The sequence below is a fragment of the Vespula vulgaris genome, chromosome 8 (assembly GCF_905475345.1).
Source record: "Vespula vulgaris chromosome 8, iyVesVulg1.1, whole genome shotgun sequence".
Classification (NCBI taxonomy): Eukaryota; Metazoa; Arthropoda; class Insecta; order Hymenoptera; family Vespidae; genus Vespula; species Vespula vulgaris.
The window spans coordinates 1,584,774-1,604,357 of NC_066593.1; the positions used below are offsets into that span (position 1 = coordinate 1,584,774).

Below are 19,584 nucleotides of genomic sequence, written 5' to 3' on the forward strand. Positions count from 1 at the left end.
TTCTGAATAAAAATAAAAAAAAAATCGTCGTTCGCGATCTTTTTTTGTCGAAACTCGTGAAACATCTTCTTTTGTAATATTTAATAGCGAATAAAAAAAAACTGTTTACTTAATAAAAATCAAAGACGAAAGGAGGAGAAGGAGGAGGATTCGTATCTCGGTCAAGTGTAAGTACGTCATACGTTGGTGGTCTTAACGTGTAAACGAAGACTTGGAAAGAACGAAGAGAGGACGATTACCCGTGCAGTAGTAATAGATTGCTAACGTGACTGGCGAAATCATAATGATTTAGTGCTATACAAGCAAGCGTTTAAAAGGTAACTCGTTTGATGGTTAACGTTAAACACAAATGAGCGAGTTCTGAACGAATCAGAAAAGACGTTTCTTTATTTTAATTATTCCTACTTGTATTTTTCGTAGTATGTAAATTTTATACTTCATAAAGTGAAAGATACAAAGAGAGAGAGAGAGAGAAAGAAGAGTGCAATGAAAAAAAGTAAATCGGATATAACATCTAACGAACGTTGATAACTATACGTGAAAATTTTATACTCTTAAAACGATTTATTTACGACGGACGATCGCTAATTGCTAACGATCTTGAATATTTTACGAGAGTATAGGTGTGTGTGTGTGTGTGTGTGCGCGTGCGTGTAGAGGTTAAATATATACGAATCAAATATGGTCGACAATTGTTCGAAGTTAATTTTACACAAACCTACATAGATATTACAAGCAAGTGAAATCGTCGAGAATTTATAAATAACATCGATATTAAATTTAACTAGTCTTAAACAATTATTTATCACATATTAACGATCTATAATTTTAGATTGTAATATTATAAATGTCTAAAATAAAAAGAAAAACAGAAGAGAAAAGAATAATAATAGTTTTCTAAATTTACTGTAGAATATGAAAGAAATGTAATTCAACGTTTGAACGTAATGAAATGTAAATGTAACTAGTTCTTTGAGAAAGATCGAAAATACGTGTCTGAACGATTTATGGTCTCAACAATATTATAATTTAGCTGTCCGTAAGATAATAATAAAAAAAAAAAGAAAAGAAGCCATACAAGAAATAAAAAAAAAATAAAAGAAAGAAAGAAAGAGAGGAGAGGAAAAGAGGAAAAAAAAGGAGAGGAGAAAAAAGAAAATGAAAAGTTACAGAGCATAATTTAGACTAATCGATTTAAAGGATATTATATACTTCCTGTCTTTCTCTCTCTAACACGTGTTCAAGTGCGGATAGACGGATAGACGGACAGACGGATAGACGGACGGACCGACGGTGGGCTGGTTTTGTACACGAGTTATGTCCGTCACGGGAGAACAAGAAATACCGTGGTAGAAACGCGAGCCTGCGTAAATGGTGGCTGTCAACAAAACTAACTATAATTTATGGCTCGTTTAATTAGATATTCCTCTTTCTATAACGTATACGAATCGGTTTGTTATTGGTTTCTTGTTTGTGAGCAACGCCATCGAGCACGTGTGTACCAAGTGCCAATAAAAAAGAAAATAAAGAAAGAAAGATATGAACGAACAAAAACATTCGGAAGAAAAAAGGAAATTTAAAAAAAGAAAAAAATATATATATATAGAAATGAATAAACGAAAGATCGTTCTACTCGAACGTTTAATCAAGACAACCGACGAACTTCCGTTGCATTTTCTTTAGATAAGCCTTCCCGATTTTGCGTCTCCATTCGCGTTTTCTTTTACATTTTAATATTCTCCTAATTTTCTTATAAATTAAACGAGATGAATAATAGTGAGAAAAGAAAGAGAGAGAGAGAGAGAGAGAGAGAGAGAAATCTCAATGTAAAGTAAAAAATTTTATATCAACGTAAAGCAAAATACAAATCTATTTTATATACGGCATATAAGGATTTCTAATTAAGTGTGTTCTCTTACTTTTCTTCTGTACAATATAAAATAAATAAAAGATATAGAAAGAGAAAGAAAGAAAGAGAGAGAGAGAGAGAAATGTGTTCTATTACTATATAAGAAAAATTCTTCCTATTTAATTTCCTTCGATTCAAATCACATATAACTTCCTTTTTTTTAAGATGCTCGTTCCAATTACGTTTTTAATAAATTATAAATTAAAATAACAAGTGTACTGAAATATGAATTTCAATTACGTACGAATTCGAAAGGCAAATCGAAACGATAATTATCTTAAGAACATAAAAAAAAAATTCAAAGAATGTCGCAGCTTGTTATACGATATTTCTTGAGAGAAGGATGAATGAATATATATATATATATTCGGATACTCTCTCGCCATGGTATTTGGAAAGCACGAGTTACCATAAGAAATAATAAAAAAAAATATCGTGCTCTCGAGGGTAATCAGGACGCTTTTCTCGACGCGTTGAAATCTCTCTCTCTCTCTCTCTCTCTCTCCCATGAGAATTCGTGTCTTTGCTCTACTCTTTCTAACGAGTTTTAATCGTTAATCTTGATTTCCACCGTACATCTCAGCTATTATTATCGATTGCAAAAGATTCTTCAACGGTACAGCGATTCGAAAGATGATCGCGCCTGGTATCAACGAAAACATATGATAGATATTACGAAATAATTGTAATGAATACCTAAAAGAAAAAAAAAGAAAGAGAAAGAGAGAGGAAGAGAGACAAAGAGATTACGAGTTTCCCATATAAAAAACGATTTAGAATTGAATTTTCGTGGCAAATTCGAAGGCGTATCTAAATGGTAATAACAATGAATAAACGGTGTTTAGAAAAAGGGCCCTTGCACCTTATTATATAAAATTACACGTAAAACTTAAAGGAATACAACGATAGAAGAACATGTACACGTATTTATACACGTACACTTATGCATGCGACAGAGTATACATACATACATACATACATACATACATACATACATACATACATACATGTCATACGTATATCTATATATATATATAGATATATATGTATGTGTAGCTAGACTAACAACAGTCGCAACGTGCACAACGGCACCACAGTGGAAGCTAGCTTGGACAAGAGCGTTGTGGTTGCCTTTAGTGGAAGGACAGCCGTATGGATAACCGACTAAACGGTAAAACGAACCGCAACAGCTGTAATTTCTTCTACGATAAATTGCCGTCCTTTACGTTTATCACTATGCGCATATAGTTAAGACATTTATTTTCCTTCCCTCTTGCTCACCCTCCTCCCTCTTGCTCTTACCCTTCTCCCTCACCACCCCACTCAACCTAGCAATTGAAAACCATGCTCTCCATTATCTTTCATCGTTTCCTACCGTTCCATTTATTTGCGTCGTCGTTTAACACCAACGTCGTCTTCGATCTAATTTTCTAATATAAAGAGAAACAGAAACCGTGAAAACGATTGCAATGGTTAGAGATACGTAGTAAGGGGTGAATACGTGAGGAAAGGGGGATGGAGAGAGAGATTTCATCTCAAAAATGTTTCTTTACGAGAACACAGTGAGATACGGCTAATGAGAAACAGAAAAGTGTGAAAAAGACTCGAACGTGATACTCACGTGTGAATACCCATCAAATTTTCTAATTAATATTATATCGATACAATTTTCTTATCGACAGGCAATCGTAATCTCGTTTAACGTAGGTTATATCATATTGTATCGTTATTAAATTCTTAGAAATATCTCGCGACTGTTATTTATCCGATCGTTAACGTCGAACAATACCGTGAGTCGATTATTGCTGATGTTTTATGTTACTTGATGAGAAGATCGAAGAACGTATATATGCGTGTGTGTGTGTGTATGTGTGTATGAGTATACGAGCAAGTAGAACGAAGAAGAGAAAGACAAGTCTCGACTAATTTTTACATGCGAATCAATTAGAAGTTAACGACCTTTGGCTCGTGAATTTCGAAGCTGTTGTCAGGCGACGTTTAACACGTCACGCGTTTCTATTGTCATAAATTCGTTCACGAAGAGAGAAGAGAGAAAAATAAAAAGAAGAAGAAGGAGAAGATAAAGAAGACGATAAAGAAGAAGAAGAAGAAAAGAGAAAAGAGAGAAGAAAGAATTTCGACTATTAAATTTCCTTGAAAATAAATCAACGTTACTCTACGAACTTACCGTTGACCATCTGTCGTAAATATGTTTTTCTCTTCGTCGGCTAGGATCGATTAGTTACGAAGAAAAGCCATGGAAAATCTTAATTTACATACGTACATACATACATACATACATACGTCATACATACATCATACATATATATATACTTACGAACATACGTACATATATACATAAGTCGTAGGTCGATCGTCTTCAAGTACACGCATACGTCCTCGAAGTTTGAAACCATGCTTTTTCTTTACTCGAACTGCGTACCGCAGTCTCCAGACCACAGAGAAGAAACCGCATATCGTCGATGGGATCGACGGTAGAAATACATATATGAAAAATTTCACGGGACAACGTAGAATGTACATATGTATATTAACGGTAGCGTCTTATGGACGATGTAAATTATATAAGGAAGAATAAATAAAAATTTGATAGATACTCTCTCTCTCTCTCTTTCTCTCTCTTTCTCTTTCTCTCTCTCTTTCTCTTTTTCTTTTTCTTTTTCTTTTCTTTTCTTTTCTCTCTCTCTCTCTCTGTAACAACTCTCGTTTGCTTACTTCGTAAGTTACTTCGTATTTCCTCTTATCGATCGTTATTTTTAGAATGACGTAACGTTTATCTCGAGTGTTTTTCTCGAAGTGATGTTGCGGCCACCCAGGACGAGATGAAAAGAGAGAGAGAGAGATAAAGAGAGATAAAGAGAGAGAGAGAGAGACTTTTCTTACCGTCGTTCGCGACTTCTGCTCTCCAGAAAAAAAAAGAAAGAAAGAAGACAAACAAAAAAATCAAAGTAGAAGAAGAAAAAAGCAAGAAAGCAAGGAAAAAGAGAAAGAAATAAAAAAAAAAATAGGCGGAGCTCTTAGCTCTTAAACATTGCATCCCCAGTAGTGCTCCGCCCTCTTCTCCGACTTCGATTCCTCGGAGTAACTCTTCGTTTACGCAATTTTCTACTCGCTCGACGATAACGTATAACGAATAATATTCTTCGTATATCTTCTTTTTCATACGTAGAAAAACGAAAGAAAAAGAAAGAGAAATACACGAAATAATTAATAATAATTACGGTCATTCCCAATTGTAAATCAGATAATACGAATAACGTTCTCGATAAAAATGGAAGATTAAAAAACAGAAAGAAAAGAAAAAAAAAAAGAAAAAAAAAGAAACGAATCGTTGTACGCAAGTACTGGCAAAAATGAAACGTTAGAAAAAAATCTATAGTATTTATTTTGAATTTATAATATTTATTAGAATCGAAATCGAGATAGAGATCTTAGCGATATACATAGATATACTTGGATATATCTCGTGCGGGTTGTTTATTTCGTGCTGGCAAATGAAATTTTTGCGAGTGTATTAGATTAAGTTTGAAGAGAAAGTACTGTGTATCTCTATCTCTCTCTCTCTCTTTCTCTCTCTCTCTCTAGGCGATTTTCCATGTCGAATATATAAACGACTTTATTAACATTGAAATTTTATATTAATAATACTGAAATTTATTGGATCGAAACGCTTTTACGATATCGAATCGAGCTTCTCCTTCGTTCAAGAGAGAGAAAGAGAGAGAAAGAGAGAGAAAGAGAGAGAGAGGAAAAATAAGAAAGAAAAAGAAAATGAAAACACCTTTCTATAGAACGGAGGAAGACAAGCGATGCATGCAAACAACTTTCCCGCCCACTATTTCTCCCGTTTGCTTCGTAATTGCTCGTACGATGGGTCGGTCAGGTGGATTCTCGAGACGTGGATACATCATCTTTTTACTGGCAACTCTAGGTATTTCTAAGTGTGCGACGTGTACGCGGAGTAAGGAGAATTAGAAACGTGTCATTTTCGAAGTAGTATACTCATCTATCTCGATGACTCTCGCGGCATCTTTTACACGTGTATGGACCATGATCCTTGACTCTCGTTATTCTTCAACAATGTTTTTCAAACGAATCGAATTCATTAAGAAAAAGAGAGAGGGAGAGAGAGAGAGAGAGAGAGAGAGAGAATATTTTTTGTTAATGATGAAACGACCATTGAAATATTCCTCTCATTAGTAATGGGGATTATTGCTACGCGTTTTTGATTTTTTTCTTTTTTATTTTTTGTTTTCTTTTTTCTTTTTTTTTTTTTTGTCGAGAGTTGTGTTCCTCGAGATAAAAGAAAGAAGAAGAAAGATAGGGAACTTGAAGTATAGACGTAATACACGCATAAGAGAGTAACTTCCGGTCAGTAATTTTAAACTATTCATTTCTATTCATTTCTCTTGACAAGAGATAAGTGAAATTTGCATACCATTGACTCTGTTCGTACGTTCATTCAAAGAAAAAGGAAGGACACGCCTTAAGTAGTATATATGAACTACTCCTCGTAATTATTAAAAGGCTATGAAAAGAAATGAAGACTCGTACGATATATCGAATTGTAAATAGAAATAGAAATAGAAGTAGAAATAGAAATGCTTATCGCGTACGTCGGACATTTTTTTGCGGTATTATTGAAGAAAATGACGTAATCGTTGAATTTACTCGCGAATACTAATTTCTTCGTATGTATGTAATATATATATATATATATATATATATATATATATATATATATGTATATATAAAAAATATATATATTGAAGTATTTATACCAGTATACATCAACATAAACATAAATTAATATTCATATTAGTTGTCTATATTTATAATAATTCGATCGTAAAGATTTAATATCTCCTTTTTTTTTTCAAGGAAATTAAAAGAAAATTACTAAATATTACAACCATTTTACGATCGTTTTTAAAAAAATATTATTTTAGTGCTAGAAATAGAAAATATTATTAAGTGCGAATGAAATATATGATTGTTATTACGTTGATCAGTTTTTGTTAACGATCATTAATATCGCACGATCTTTAAGATCGATACGATCGAAGGATTAAATCGAGCTCCTTGATTCGCGTGTGATCAAAGAATGAACGACTACGATTTTTTTGTTCTTTTCTTTTTCGATTTTGTTTCCTTTTTTCTTTTTTTTTTCTTTTTCTTTTTTTTTATAATCTCTTTCTAATCCTTTAAGTCGAGTTCGGCAAAGAGAGTTCGGCTCATATTAATTAGTCTACTTCCATTTCGATGGCCTGCTTTTAGCGCGGGACCTAACGTCGAGAAATCTTCATTACTCGATGTCGAAAGGTCAGAGAAAAGCGAGATTCTCCTTAATTGTATCTTACACGCGCTTTTGAACTTCTCCGTGTCTTTCTTAACTGCTCTACATTTCGACGATTAACATCGGTGCAAAACGATTTCTTCTGCAGAGATCGACTCGATGAAAAAAGAAAAAAGAAAAAGAAAAGAAAAAGGCAACGAAACAAAAAAAAAATTGAATGAACGAAAAATAGTAAAGCCAAAAAGATATTCGATACGTCAGAAAATCAGTAGATACGTTCTATGTAATTATCGTGAAAAAAAAATAAACTACGGACGTTTGTTAATGATAAAAAAAAGTGTTTGGTTAATAATAAAAAAAAAAAAAGAAAAGAAAAGAAAAGAAGAAAAGAACAATCCACGAATAAAATGTTCTATTCCTTCTTTTAAGATAATAGATGGAAAAAAATCGCTAAAACAAAAAAAAAAGAAAAATAAAAGAAAAGAAAAAGCAGCAACGAGAGTTATTTAACGACGACGATCGTTTTAACAGTCAGTGGCGCGCGGAATATGCACCAGCGTGCCATTTGCAGTTGGTTAACTATCGAACGAGTCATATATATATATATATACACACATACACACGTACATATGTACGTATGTATATATATATATCTACATGCGTAGAACATACCGTATGCTGAATCGAAAGTGTGCTGCGTTCTACTTGAGATCCTCGCTCTTTTGATTTTAATTGGAGAAACAAGCTGAGTTATCAGGACTAGTTCGCCGCCTTTGGTTCCGGCCCAGATAGATTTATTTCTAAAGCAAATGAACTTGAATTTATTCCTATTATAAATTCGATTATCCGTATACGATGTAACAACTGCTTATGTACTCTTTCTCTCTCTCTCTCTTTTTCTCTCTGTATGTATGTTAACGATTGGATAAAAAAAAACATATATATATATAATATATAATATTTATTATAAATAATATATATAATAAATATATATATATATATATGTATGTAAAGATTGAAAAATAAGAAAGAAAGAAAAGGAAAAGAAAAGAATAAAAAAAGAATGAATTCCTTTTTTTTTTTTTTTTAATTATCAAGGATTCGAAAGGAAAAAGATTTCCTCGGGAGCGAGCAATCGAAACTTAACTCTTTTCTTTTTCTTTTTTTTTTCTTTCTATATTTTTTTTTTTTTTCTTTTTTCGAGCGATGAAACTAACGACGTGTTAGGAGACAACGAGAAGGCACTCATGCACGTATGATACTCGTTTAACTTGCACCTCTCGAGCATGATTTACCTTTCAACGACCGAGAACGATGAAATCGCGAGGAAGAAAAAAGAAAGAAAGAAAGAAAGAAAAAATAAATAAATAAATAAATAAATAAATAAACACACGAGCGCGTTTTCCGCTTCGAACTAAATTTCACCTCGATCTAACCTAGTATAAAACTATATCGACTTGAAAGCTTCGATGTTATTTCCTTCTTCTTCTTCTTCTTCTATTTCTTCTTTTCTTCTTCTTCTTCCTCTTCGTCTTCTTCTTCTTCTTCGTCTTCTTCTTCTTCTTCTTCTTCGATTCTCCTCCTCGCATATCAGAGAAAAGGAGGAGGGTAACGCGACACGAGCATAACTCGTCCGCGTTGTAAACGGTGCATTAGTGAAAGTGGCGTGGCCGATTACGTTCGATAGGACAACCATACTCGAACGGATCTACTTACTCGTACGATCGATATTTTATTACCGCGATTGTTGTCACCAATCTTATTCTGCGTATGTTTGTATTAAACGAAAGAAGGAAAAAGAAAAAAAAGGAAGAAAGAAAAAAAAATAAATAAAAAATAAACATTTATTCGGATTGATAATCTTTAAAAGCAAAAGAAGAATCAAACAAAGCAATGATAATTTATTCTAATCATTCCCTAATTTATTCCCAATCAATTTTGATCTTACTTCGTCCGATTTTGACATCTCGATTGTTTTCTATTGTATTTGTATTTACGTATACACGCGAAACAATAATTTTCAAACAGCATTACTCTCGCGATCTCATGAAATTTTATTAATACGTTAATTTAATTTCAAATATGCTTCTGCGTGAGGCTTAATATATTTTCAATGACGGGAATTGGTATTGTTGGAAATAATCGTCCGTATTATCTACATTTGCTTCGGCGTAAAGCGGCTTTCTAAAAGAAAAAGAGAGAAAAGGAGAAAAAAAAGAATAAAAAAGAGAGAAAAGAGAGAGAAAGAGAGAGAGAGAGAGAGAGAGAGAGAGAAATAATTATGTACAAGGACACACCGGTTAACGATGCAAGGACGTTTCTGTTCCGGTTGGCTTCCAGGTCGTGGAACGCAAAAGCCTATCGGCATCCGTAGAACGAACGAGATCTCGCGGTCGCGTGAAAGAAATTATCTAGCTTCGATAATCCGCAACTTTCTGACACTCCAAGTAAAAGAGCAACGGTGATTCTATGTATTTATATACATAACTTACACACACACACACACGCGCACAAAGAGATATACATAGACATATTTATCTATGTAAACGTTTAATCATTCGCTTTTACCAACCACGAGAATTATCGTTCAATAAATTCTCATATCTTATCGAAAGCTTATCAATTTTCTTTTCACTTTTGTTGCTAATATAACACGATATACGTACATTTATAAAAGGCAGAATTTTTCGTTAAAATTGAAATCCCGTGAGAATTATGGAAAGTTCAATGGAATTTTGAGAAAAGAGAAACACGCGGAGAGAGAAAGAGAAAGAGAGAAACAGAGAGCGAGTGATTGAGATATAAAAAAAACAAAGAAAAAAGAAAGAGAAAGAGAGACAAACAGAGAAACAGAGAAAAAGAGAGAGAGAGAGAGAGAGGGAAAGGATATCGAAGGCAGAAGGTCGTTGAAAAACTTGGCGCCTGGTCACCGAAGAAGAAAAGAGAATAATCGAGAAGGATCGTCGCACGAGTCTGGGTCGCGTCTCTCTCGATGGAACTTTTGATTTATCGCGCTAATGCTCCTCGACCGAAGTCATTCCGCTCCTCTCCGCTCTGGTCCAGTCCGATCCGATCCGATCCGCTCTGTACCACGGGACAACACAACACAACACAACACTGCACTGCACCGCACCGCACCGTATCGTACCGTACCGTACCGTACTGCACCGCAACACGCGGTGGTGAAAGTAATTACATAAATGCTCGCGGCACTCGGACGAGTACTTACGCGCGTGGTTTAATGAGAAAGATGAGAAGATCTTAAGAAATGTAATAAAATTAAAATGAAAAAAAGAGAGAGAGAGAGAGAGACAGGGTGGGAGTGGGGGAAGAAAATCGAAAAGAAAAAGAGAAACGAAAAGAAAGAAACAGGGAGACGAAACGAACTCGATTTTGTATCGACGATGATCATCGATGTCCTTGAGTTTCTAAATAATCTAAAACGATCTCAATGAATTTTCTTCCGTTCTTTCTTTCTTTTTATGTTTTCAACGATAAGATTAATTTTCAAGCTCTGCTACAGCTCCCTCTCTCTCTCTCTCTCTAAGAAAGAAATAAAACGAGGGATCGCGTCTCGATTTTGTATCGACGATGATCATCGATGTCCTTGAGTGTTTCCAAATAATCTAAACTTTGCGTACTTACTTACATTTTTTTTTGTTTTCAACATTCTTTTCCAACAATAAGATTATTCGAGATTATTTACTATAGCTCTCCCCTAAAGAATAGAAATTGATCCATGGGGACCTTTTACACAATCGTATTTTATCGAATCGTAACCATGTTCTTGTTTTCGTTTACGCGAAATACCAAATCGGTTTCGTATAGTGATAAGGAAAAAGGCATTTGGAACGATAACGATAACGTAAGACAAAAAGGGGAGGTGAGAGGGTTCGTGGGGTGGGGGGAGGGGGGTTACCGACCTCCCCGTTCCAGTCACCGACCTCTGTCTTCCAAGAAACCACTCGCATATTCGATGTCCATGAAAGTTATAGTGCTCGAACGACTTGCATGCTTTTCCAACATTTTTTTCTTTTTTCTTTTTTCTTGTTCTTTTTTCTTGTTCTTTTTTCTTCTCTTTTTTTATCTCTTCTCATCCACTCGATAAAAGATTACCATATATGTTGAAGAGCTAATATATGTTCTCTGTCTTTCTCTTTATATATATAATACATATATATTTTTTTTAGATATGATTTATTATGAAATTAAATATGTATTCGTTTTTGGAACATCTAAAGAATCAAATACGATTGGATTATTAACATGATTAACGTTAACCCTTAACAACGTAGCTGCTCGTAATACGTTATCTTCCATCCAATATAATTAATAAATATTATCGTGAATGATATAATTAATTACAATAATTTATTTATAATTAATTGAATAATAAATGTCGTCGTAAAGATATAATCAATTGTAATAATATAATATCGTAATAATACGATTGATTAAATATCATTACAATAACGTACAACGAGAATTATAATACGTATTATATTTGTAATTGGATAACAAGTTAAAAAGATTTGTATTTTTAAGGGAGAATTAAAATTGGTAACGTCCCTTTTTTTTCTTTTGTCTTTCTTTTTTTGAGATTCGCGAGGACGGGATAGCCTTGAAAGTTGACTCGAAAGTTCGCTAGAGAGATATGCGTATATCCAAAGGGCGTGTTACCAATTAACTCTGAAGAGTCTCTCTCTCTCTCTTTGTTTCTCTTCGTCTGAGAAACTTCGTACTGCTCGCAATGTCATTAAGAAAAGCAAGAGACCATCTCTCTGCTGGAAGATAATCATTGTCAGGGGACGATAAAAATCTTTGTAGTTTCCGACAGAGAGAACGGGCAAAATTCACCAGTCGTTTCCTCTTGGAAAAGCTTTATCTTTCTTTCTTTCTTTTTTTTTCTACAGAGACGAAATACTCAACGACTATGACGATCTTTCGAGACGAGACGAAAGAGGAAAGAAAGGAAAATAAATTGGGGTAGGCTAAGCCAAATCGGATTGCTCTACGATCATCATTTTTAATTACTTATCTACGCGCACGAATTGTCATGGCTACGTGGAACACCATAATTGCTGCATTCCGTTGCTAGATCGAGACAATATAACGTCGGAACAAGCCAGAAAACTTCTTCCTCTAGGTATTCTACGTTATTCTACGGTTACCTACTACGTTCGTACATATATATATATATATATATATATATATATATATATATATATACGTACACGTATGTAGATAAGTAGGTACCTACATCTACATACGTACATCTCCCAGCTAAGTATTTTGCCAAGTCATTCACGGTAAAGTCTTTTACAGGCACTCTCTATGCGAATGTTCCACGGTTAATTGCTTCGATAATTATTAAGACTACAAGGCACCACGGAATGTTATTCGTAGATAGAACGACACGCCACACGTTATATTCAGAACGGAATTTATACTTCGTCGCTCGTAGAAACTATATAAGAACGTAATATCTTCTGTTCGGTTTATAACAGATATATAAAGTAATTGGATTAACTGGGTACATGAAAGAAAGATGGAAAGAAAGATGGAAAGAATGAAAGGCAAAAAAGAAAAAAAGGAAAAGAATCTTTCATTAAACGTGAATTCTCAATTGGAAAGTACCTAATTCTATTAGTTACTAGAAAAAGAAAATCATATTCGTGCATAACTCAAGCAGTCGGCGCCGCGATCAATAGTAGCAACGAGAGAGAGAGAGAGAGAGAAAGATATATATATATATATATATATATATATATATATATATATATATACATATATATAGAGAACGAGAGAGAGAGAGAGGTATACGGGTATAGGGTTAATTATTTTACTTGACCCTGTCTCACATGGAAAATCGTTCGAGCGTGATTTCGACGATTAACAGTGGCACGTTTCCCGCGACCGTTAAAGAAAGAGAGAGAGAGAGAGAAGGGAGAAGATACTCTAGGCTTTTAAACACGTGAATGATGACGTCTTAGAAAACGCCGTTGAACTCGGGCGTCGATCATTAATTTCTATAATGAAATGCTCGATAACCTGTCTCGTCTTTCCACGAGTCTGAAAAAGGACGAAGAGAGGATGAGAAGTGAGATCGGAGAGAGAGAGAGAGAGAGAGAAGGATATACCTCTCTTTTAGAAACTAAGATACCTACTTATCCTCTCTCTCTCTCTCTTTATCTACCTCTCTATCCGTCTATCTATCTGTCTCTATCTACCTACACTTTGTATAAACTTCTATTAATAAAATACGTAATTACGAAAAAGGAACGATAGGTAAAAAATAATTTTCCTCGGTCATCCTCCTCCTCTCGAAATAAAACTGATAGAAGCAGTAAAATAAATAAATAAAAGAAAGCAAAGAAAAATAAAAAAGAAAAGAACAAGAGGAGGAACAAGAGAAAGAAGATCGCTTTTAATTCGATAATGACTCGATCCTTTTCTACTTTGAAAGAGACCATAGATATCAAACTTCATAGATCTTTGCGATAATATCTCTCTAGAAAATTTAAGAGAAACGAACAAACAAAAAAAAAAAAAAACGATGAAAAAGAAACTGAACAAAATTATGAAGGAACAATTCATAAGAGAAAAACTAAGAAACGAAGAAAAAGACAAGATATATACATAAAAATGAAAAAGAAACGTTCGTTCGTGACGTTGGTATCCATTCCGGAAGGCCGCTCGCTCTCGTCCAAGATTAATCGCCAACATTAGCGGGATTTATCGGGCGTGCATCGTTCCGTTCTATGGTATATATGGGGCCCCTACGGCATCTTCGATATCGTCTCGTTACTCAAAACGACACTTCCCAACGTTTCCACGCTTCTTATTTACCAGTGAAACCCGTGGCCCCTTGTGCCCTCCCCCTCTACCACCCCCTAACCACCTCCTCCTTCTCCTCTTTCCTCCTACACCCCAACCTCATCCCTTCTTATCCCGTGCTCATTGAGATTCTCAATTTCTAACGAGATGTAATACCAATTCTCACGCTCTGCGAATTATATAGTTATAAAACTTCACGAATTTCTATTTTTTTTCTTTTTTTTTTTTTTTTTTAATTTCGTTTCGTTCGAAATTCGTGTTATTCGAAGGTCGTGTTATTCTATTTTTTATTTTTCGTCGGAAGAAATTTTTCGGACGGAATGATTCCACGCGAACGACCATTCGATGTTTGGTAAAAAGAAAAAAGAAAGGTGAGTAGTTGTTTTTCTTTTCTTTTTTTTTCCTTTTTTTTTTTTATAGAGAGAGAGAAAAAAGAAAAGAAACACGATTGAATCGTTTTATTATAAATTATAGATCTATCCTGATCATTAAATATCTAGTGATTTTTGCTGATAAATTAAAAATCGATTTGAATTGCTAATTATTAGTTTTCGACTATACGTACTTACTTCGATCGGTATGAACGAAAAAAATTTTGCGCTCTCCATTTATGGCGCACCACAATCGATTTACGATTTTAAATCGATGAACAAGAAAAAAAAAAAGAGAAAAGGAAAAAGACAAAAATAGAACAAATTTGTACAAGTTAATCGTTTTTAAATAATCGTTTAAAAAAATGAGAACAGACATTTTAAGGACCGACCGAAACGATTTCTAAAGCTTTTCTCTACTTCGTCGATACTACGTTTGAACGTCAAAACAAAAAAAAAAACAAAAAAGAAAAAGAAACAAAAAAATATATGTAACAATCTATCGATCTTCTCCACGAATGACTATTATACAATTTATAGAAATTATTCGACAGGTTGGTTTGATGATATGAAAAAACAAAAAAAAAATAAATAAAAAAAAAAAATTAAAAACAAATTTCGATATACTCGTGATACAATCGCGTGATACAATAATAATAATATTATTATATTTGTTTAACGATTAGATCAATTTGAATGCGGTAGCAGTACTTGCGTGAACGTAATTGAAGGCAACCTTGGCATTGGACTAACTCTCTCTCTCTCTCTCCCTCTCTCTCTCTCTCTCTCTCTCTCTCTCCCTCTTCCGTAGTCCGTGCGAACGGGTTCCATTCATTTTCCTCTAGGCCGTCGTTTCTCGAGCGTTGCACACACTCGCGCGTTTTAAAGCGTGGAGAGTGTTAAACTACGCGTAGATCCCAGTCATCGTCATGAGAAAGAGAAAGAGAGAGAGAGAGAGAGAGAGAGAGAGAGAGAGAGAAAAGAGAGAAACGTCATCGTCAACGTCGTCGTCGTCGTCGTCGTCGTCGTCGTCGTCGTCGTCGTCGTCGTCGTCGTCGTCGTTCGTTGCATTTTCAAATACAAAGCTTCAAATACGGAAGAAGGAAGTGTCTAAGTCTAAGTCTAAGACGACGAAGACTAAGGACATTGTTGTTTCTTCGTCGTTGAACTTTTACGACCTTTTTCTATCTCTCTCTTCCTCTCCCTCTCTCTCTCTCTCTCTCTCTCTCTCTATGTGCATATATATATATATATATATATATATATATATATATATTTATATAATAAAGTTACAATCTTTCTCTTTATAAATATGTATACGATCAATTCGATAAAATTTGATCTAATCGATATCAATCTTACTTACTGATACATATGTCTAATTATTATCTAAATAAAATAATACGTATAATTATTAGTTATATACACTATGATATACATAAATCGAATTAAAGTTAAATTTCAATCACGTAATATAATAGACTCTGATACGTACGACTTGGTCGAGATCGAGATAGTTAATAACGAAAGAAAATCAAATAAATACGATTTATCTAACTATTTTCTTTAATAGAACGTAGTAGTATTCTCTTCGTAATGATCTATTACGAACGACAACTTTCTATCTATCTTCTTGATACAGTAGATCCGATCCATTCGATAGATTTTTTTTCATATTTCTTTATGTTCGATTATTATTTAAATGGATAAAAGAAATATAGAAGTATAATTATTAATTACGTAGTAGAGAAGCTTAGATCTATATTATATATAGATCTAAGCTTTTATATCCCGACCTAGCTGCAATTGATACGTTCGATCAAAACAAGATCGAATATACCACAAAGAAAACACGTCAACACGCCGTTCATATTCTCAATTACGATACGTGTAAATGTTTTTTAATCTAACATAGATACAACCTAGGTACAATTCTTGGAAATGATCTACATACATGACCACAACAACAACAGCAACATCTTTCTCTATTTTTTCTCTTTTTCTCTCACTCTCACTCTCTCTCTCTCTCTCTTTCTCTACAGCAAATAAATTACTTCTAACAATGTTATACCCCTAATAAATTTCTAATAATTCCAAAGTTCCAGACGATAAATTTCATTCTTTATCATAATAAAGCAATTTTCATTTAGTAATTGTTGCCAAACATATAATAACACACTATTAAAATCTGTTAATAATAATAACGATGATGATTAAAAAAAAAAAAAGAAAAGAAAAGAAAGAAAGAGAGAAAGACAGAAAGAGAGAGAAGATATTTCTTTTCTAAAACTAAAAAAAAAAAACAAAGAAAACAAAAATAAAAGAAAAGGAGATATAAACGAACGAAAGAGAATAGATCGCGTATAATATCTATGAGTATATGCATATGTGTATGTAAAAGTCGAACGTCCTTGACTCTTATGGTAAATTAAAAACCGTCCAATTAGTAACGCATTGCCGTGAAATTACGCGTAAGTAAGTACTTACTTACTTACTTACTTACTTACTTACTTACTTTCGTGAACGCGAACGAATGTTTCGTGAAACGTCATTTATATTTGTATGGGAAAGTCGAGTACCACCGGAAGTTTCGTATTCAGTGTAGCGTGCATTTATGCGGCCCTTATTATAACCGGGTGATGCTTCTAGTTACGACCTTATCCGGCCTCAACGAACACTCTCCCTTCACCCCTCCCCTCCTCCTCCTCCTCCTCCTGCTCATCCTCTGATCGTTCTCCTTCTTCTCCTCGTTCAGATTCGTTTACTTTCTATATTATTCTCGCACCATGGAAAATATTCGAATAAGAAAGCCAAACGCGCTTTCCCCTTACGTCGATATAAATAATTTACAAATTATATAAACATTAAGGCCGTATCTTCAATTACGACGATGTGTTTATTATGTGTTAAGTTAATAAAAAAAAAAAAAAGAAAGAAAGAAAGAAAAAGAAAAAATACAAAAGTGAAAGAAAGCAAAATATTTCGGTTTTTAACGGGTTCTTGTATCAATTAATTAGATACGCTGGTACATCTCGTTTATTTTGTATTAAGTATTAATGAAAAATCGTATGTTCTTTTTTTTTTTCTTTTTTTCTTTTCTTTTCTTTTCTTTTTCTTCTTATTTTTTTGTGTGCGTACTACTCGCTGACATTAATTAGCGAAAGCTGACGAATATGTTTTTTTTTCTTTCTCTCTCTCTCTCTCTCTCTCTCTCTCTCTCTCTCTCTCTTTTCTCTTTTCTTTCTTTCGAAACGGGAATGAAGAAAAGAATGAAAAGAAAAAGGAAATCTTTAGCCTTCGTACCTAATTATTCGAACCATGTAAATCTATGGATCTCTATATAATTAAATATAATTATTAAGATATTTTGATATAGTAATAATGTAAGGAATATTATATAACCAAGAAAATGCGTTTGCTTTGCAATACCTTAATTATAAAAAAGAAATTTTATATATATATAAAATTTATATATGTATATATATATATATATATATATATATATATATATGTACGTACGTATCTCGATTCTTAATTATCTCACTGTCGCGATATACGTGTATACGTATATATAAATATACATGTACGTACATATGTACGTATAAATATAGAAAACGTTTCTCCATTCATCTGAAATAATCGGAGATTTCTTTCCACGCAATTCTTTTTTTTTTCTTTTTTTTTTCTTTCTTTTCTTTTTCTTTTTTTTTTTATTAGAATCGTTAACGAACGCACGTGCAACTGTTTCTACTTACAAAGTTGGAGAATGAAAGATAAGCTCGAAAAGATCGTTCGTTAGAGTCTTATGAAAGTGGAGGATATCCTTGAGAGAGAAGATTAAACTACGACAATGTGCCTTTGAAATAAGTCTCTCATGACTCTGGTAACTAATGTATGTAGCCAACGAAAATAGGGAAAGTGAGATTAGCCTAAAGTAAATACGTTTATCGCGTAAAAAGCAAGCTGCTTCCCCTTGGCTGCGTAATTTGCTTGCACGCTATTACATTCATTGTAAATGAGCCATTGCAAACCGAATTAAAACTTGTAAGTATATCAATTAATCAATTAACAACGTTCTCGGAGTATTAAAAAAAAAAGAAAAAAGGAGAAGAAAAAAAAAAGAGGAAAAAAGAAACAAGAAGAAAAAAAAATTTCGCACGTTCCACTGTTCCGTTGAAGAAAAATAATACTATTAATCGCAAGAGCAAACGTTTTCATCTCTTCGTGTAAAGAGTTAATGAGATCTATGTTCTCTCTCTCTCTCTCTCTCTTTCAGTTTATGTTATATGTGTAAAATAGCACACATGATTTACATCCAATAGGAAATAAATTTAAATGTGTGTCAAACGTTTTACTTCATCGTACGAGAACAATGTAACGTACAAAGAAAAAAAAAAAAAAAAAGCTTTTAAAACATAATCGAAACTAATAATATATTCGTCGATTAAAAAACATTGCTAAAAAAAAATATATATATATTATGTAATATATCCTTCACTATGCGATTATATCTTACGTGAGTCTCTCGTTAACAATGGCCGACATTTTGTAATAGTTTTTACGAAATATGCTATGTGAATGAGTTTATTTCCCTCTCTCTCTCTCTCTCTCTCTCTCTCTTTTTCTTTAATTGTCCTTTTAAAAAAAGAAAGAATTAACGAATGAAAAGAAAATGAAAAGAAAATGAAAGAAGATAGACAACGAAAGAAAAGAGAAAGAAAGAGAAAAAGAATGAGACAAAGAGAGAGAGAGAGAGAGAGAGAGTCACTAGTTGTTACAAGAATGATATATAAACGAATGACGTTTAATATCTATAAAACACCCGGAAGGAACGAAGTTTCGTCTTATACAGGTAATAATTTCGAATGGAAAGAGTTAGATGGATTAGAAGAAGGAAAGTTGAAATTTTGCGTGCACGCATGGTTAATCCGTATTCTCTCTCTCTCTCTCTCTCTCTCTCTCTCTCTCTCTTTCTCTTTTTCTCTCTCTCTCTATCTTTTTCTTTCTCTTCCAACATATCCGTAATCAAAAGCAATCAGTGAGATCGCACAACGACGAAACAAGCAAAAAAAGACACGCGTTGTTCGCTTCGGTGACTTTTACAAAAGGTGATATTACGATTCCTCTACTGGTACTTTCAAAAATATTAT

General features: G+C 33.5%; 1 protein-coding gene across 7 annotated transcripts in view; it reads right to left on the minus strand.

Annotated features, from left to right (window-relative positions):
* The window catches only part of LOC127065470 (CCR4-NOT transcription complex subunit 6-like), a 519,140-nt gene that overhangs the window by 400,527 nt on the left and 99,029 nt on the right, over positions 1-19,584 (minus strand). Inside the window, exons 1-2 of one of the 7 annotated variants that reach the window (XM_050997847.1) lie at positions 9,524-10,004; positions 7,899-8,026 (exon numbers count right to left, since the gene is read on the minus strand). The exons of 4 other annotated variants lie outside the window; for them this stretch is intronic. In XM_050997847.1, the coding sequence (XP_050853804.1) occupies positions 7,899-8,026; positions 9,524-9,594 (199 nt within the window). In that variant the 5' untranslated portion in view covers positions 9,595-10,004. Of the gene's footprint in view, positions 1-7,898; positions 8,027-9,523; positions 10,014-19,584 lie in introns of those variants that run through there. 2 more of the 7 variants (XM_050997855.1, XM_050997854.1) reach the window with 2 other exon arrangements.